Source organism: Manacus vitellinus, unplaced genomic scaffold (assembly GCF_001715985.3).
Source record: "Manacus vitellinus isolate BGI_N305 unplaced genomic scaffold, ASM171598v3 scaffold_7_pilon, whole genome shotgun sequence".
NCBI lineage: Eukaryota > Metazoa > Chordata > Aves > Passeriformes > Pipridae > Manacus > Manacus vitellinus.
The window spans coordinates 1,635,018-1,637,424 of record NW_021940813.1 but is presented as its reverse complement, the minus strand read 5'-3'; the positions used below and the strand labels follow the sequence as shown (position 1 = coordinate 1,637,424).

The following is a 2,407-nucleotide window of genomic DNA, read 5'->3' as shown; positions in this document are numbered from 1 at the left end:
CTGGGCACATCACAGCCTTCTTTAATGCTTTACAGGTTTGTGGGGCCAGCAGTGCCCCGTGATGCCCCTGAAGCTGCAAGAGCCGAGCAGAGCAGCAGGGTGTGGTTTTTGGCCATATTACAGGTTGAGACCTGATTTAGGCCACTCATTTCAAAGGATGCTTGGAGACAAAGCCCGGAGTTCCGGGAAGGCAAAAGCAAGGTGGATATGTGCACCCATGTATTTATTTACTAGGCTGCAATGCTGTGTCAGCCACAGTCCTGGCCCCCTTCTTTTTCTGGCCAAAAGAAGGAGAAATGCAATTATTTTTTCTAAGTTGGCCATGAAAACAGCTGCTCTCTTCCTCTGGAAAAAATAACTATATTAAAAAATACATACTGTTTCCAGACTAGAGCTTTGTCTGGCCAAATATGTGTATGAGAAGAATTAAACCCCTGCTGGTATAATTCACTTTTTGACCCCCACAGATATTTCCATGACATACGTGTTAAAAGTTTCCAAGCCTGAGGCACTTGATTGTTTTTCTTTTCTTTTGTTTGCTCTTGCTTTTTTCTCCCAGATCAGCACATGAAAACTCTGTTTTCACTAGTGATTCTGGCTTATGAAAACTCAGCCATGCTTCAGCAGCGCCAGATGATGTTCTTTGTCTGGTCCAGTGTTATTAGGGAACAATGGACACCGTCATCTGACGGTTATGGAAGATGATGATTGAAAATAAACAAAAGAGGAGTGGATTAGCTTGTTATTGTCAGATATCAAGTTGGGGCTCTATGGGAACTGGCCATGCCAATAGTGACAATCAATAAATAACTCCTTCTTCTGATAAATTCTTTTTTTTTTTCCTTCAGCTGAGAACTGTTGGAAAGAAGGAAAACGGAGCTCGACTCCCCAGTTGCTCCACCATCACGTCACTTCCACTTACCTGTCTTTCACTGTGCTTGCCATGGATTTCCACAAAGTCATCAATAATCTTCACACTCAAGTCTTCGGGAGAGAAGTGTTTTACATCCAGCATGATTGTAAACTTGTCCCGATCAGACCTCACCTGAAACGAGCATTGTCAGACAGTAAGACCCGAGCTCTGAGTGAGGAGTCAGCACCAACAGCTTAAAAGCCAGAGATGGAGTGGTCTGGTAGTGGCACAGTTTCTCCTTCTGTGACTATGGGCCTCAGGTGGGGTTTTCTTTCCCTTCACAGGGACCCAGGGACACTGGGAGGCCTTGGGAGGTGTCAGGGACACTGGGAGGCCATGGTAGGTGTCTGCACCATTGCAACTATTCTGGGGAGAGGTCACTTCTTGCTGCTATTCTTGTGTCAGGGACCCTTTTGCACTCAGCATTCTGCCAGATGCGCTGGGCATTTTTACCCAGCAGCAAAGAGGGGTGGAAACCAGTGTAATACTTTCTGACAGCCAGTGTTTTGTCCTTTCCGTGTTTAATGGTTTCCTTGTGGTCTCGCAGTGAGAAAGGGCCAGAGAAAGAACTGATCCCTGAGCTCAGAAGGCAGCCCCCACGGCTACACACTCCTACAGCTGCCTTTGGAGGATTGCTCCAAGGTCCTTCAGCGTGGGATTGTTAAAACCACCGTGTTCCCAAGGTGGAGGAGGGGGCTGGAGAAAGCTCCTGCCCACCAGGCTCCTCTCCCATGCCAAGCTGCCCTCGCAGGCCCTTACTCTGGGAGCAGCCTGGCTCTTCCTTGCCACACGGCTGGTGGGCACAGAGTAGCAAAGGCAGTTTTTTACGTGTTGGAAACAACCATCAGGAGCCAAAATGGTTCTGTTCCTCAAAGGGAGGGCTTATCCCCAGGGAAGGTTTCCCTCTGCACCCAAGAAAGGGCAAGTGGACTGTGCCTGGTGGTGGGCTGGAGGTCTGAGCCCCCTCGCACCACAGCACAGGGCTACAGCCACTGGTGGGATGCAGGTGAGGAGGAGCAGGTGGAGGCACAAGGAGGGAGCAGAAGGAAAAGGAGAGGAAGTCAAAGGGCCCTTACCTCTGAGATGCCCGACTCCAGCACGCTGCGGAAGAGGGACTGCCTGTAGTAGGGGCTGATAGTGGACGAGAACAAAGGCAGGAGGTCATACTCGAGGAGACCCTCCCCGAAAAACTGGTCGAACAAACGGCTTGGAATGAAGGGTCCCAGAGCGCGCTTGAACCAGGGGTGCTGGATGGTAATGTCCATGCTGCTGCTGCTGCTGCTGCTGCTGCTGCTGCTGCTGCGACCTGTGGCTGCAAGGGGAGAGCAGAAGGGGCAGTGCCGCTGCTGGGGAGACGGCGGTGCCTTGGCTGGACTGCGCGGTGCAGCCCCAGGGAAGCTCCCCCTATATATACCGGTCTCGCAGAATGAAGGCATTAGCAGGATTCCTCTGGAAAGACATGATCTCATGATGGGGGCAACGTGGTCAGCAGAA

The 2,407-nt window shown here is 50.9% G+C and overlaps 1 protein-coding gene across 1 annotated transcript in view; it reads right to left on the bottom strand.

Annotated features, from left to right (window-relative positions):
- CRYAA (crystallin alpha A) overlaps window positions 1–2,178 on the bottom strand; it is a 16,278-nt gene extending 14,100 nt beyond the window's left edge. The window contains exons 1-2 of the mRNA XM_029964738.1: window positions 1,990–2,178; window positions 923–1,045 (exon numbers count right to left, since the gene is read on the bottom strand). Coding sequence (XP_029820598.1) covers window positions 923–1,045; window positions 1,990–2,178 — 312 coding nt within the window. The remainder of the gene's footprint in view (window positions 1–922; window positions 1,046–1,989) is intronic.
- Between the last annotated feature and the right edge of the window lie 229 nt (window positions 2,179–2,407).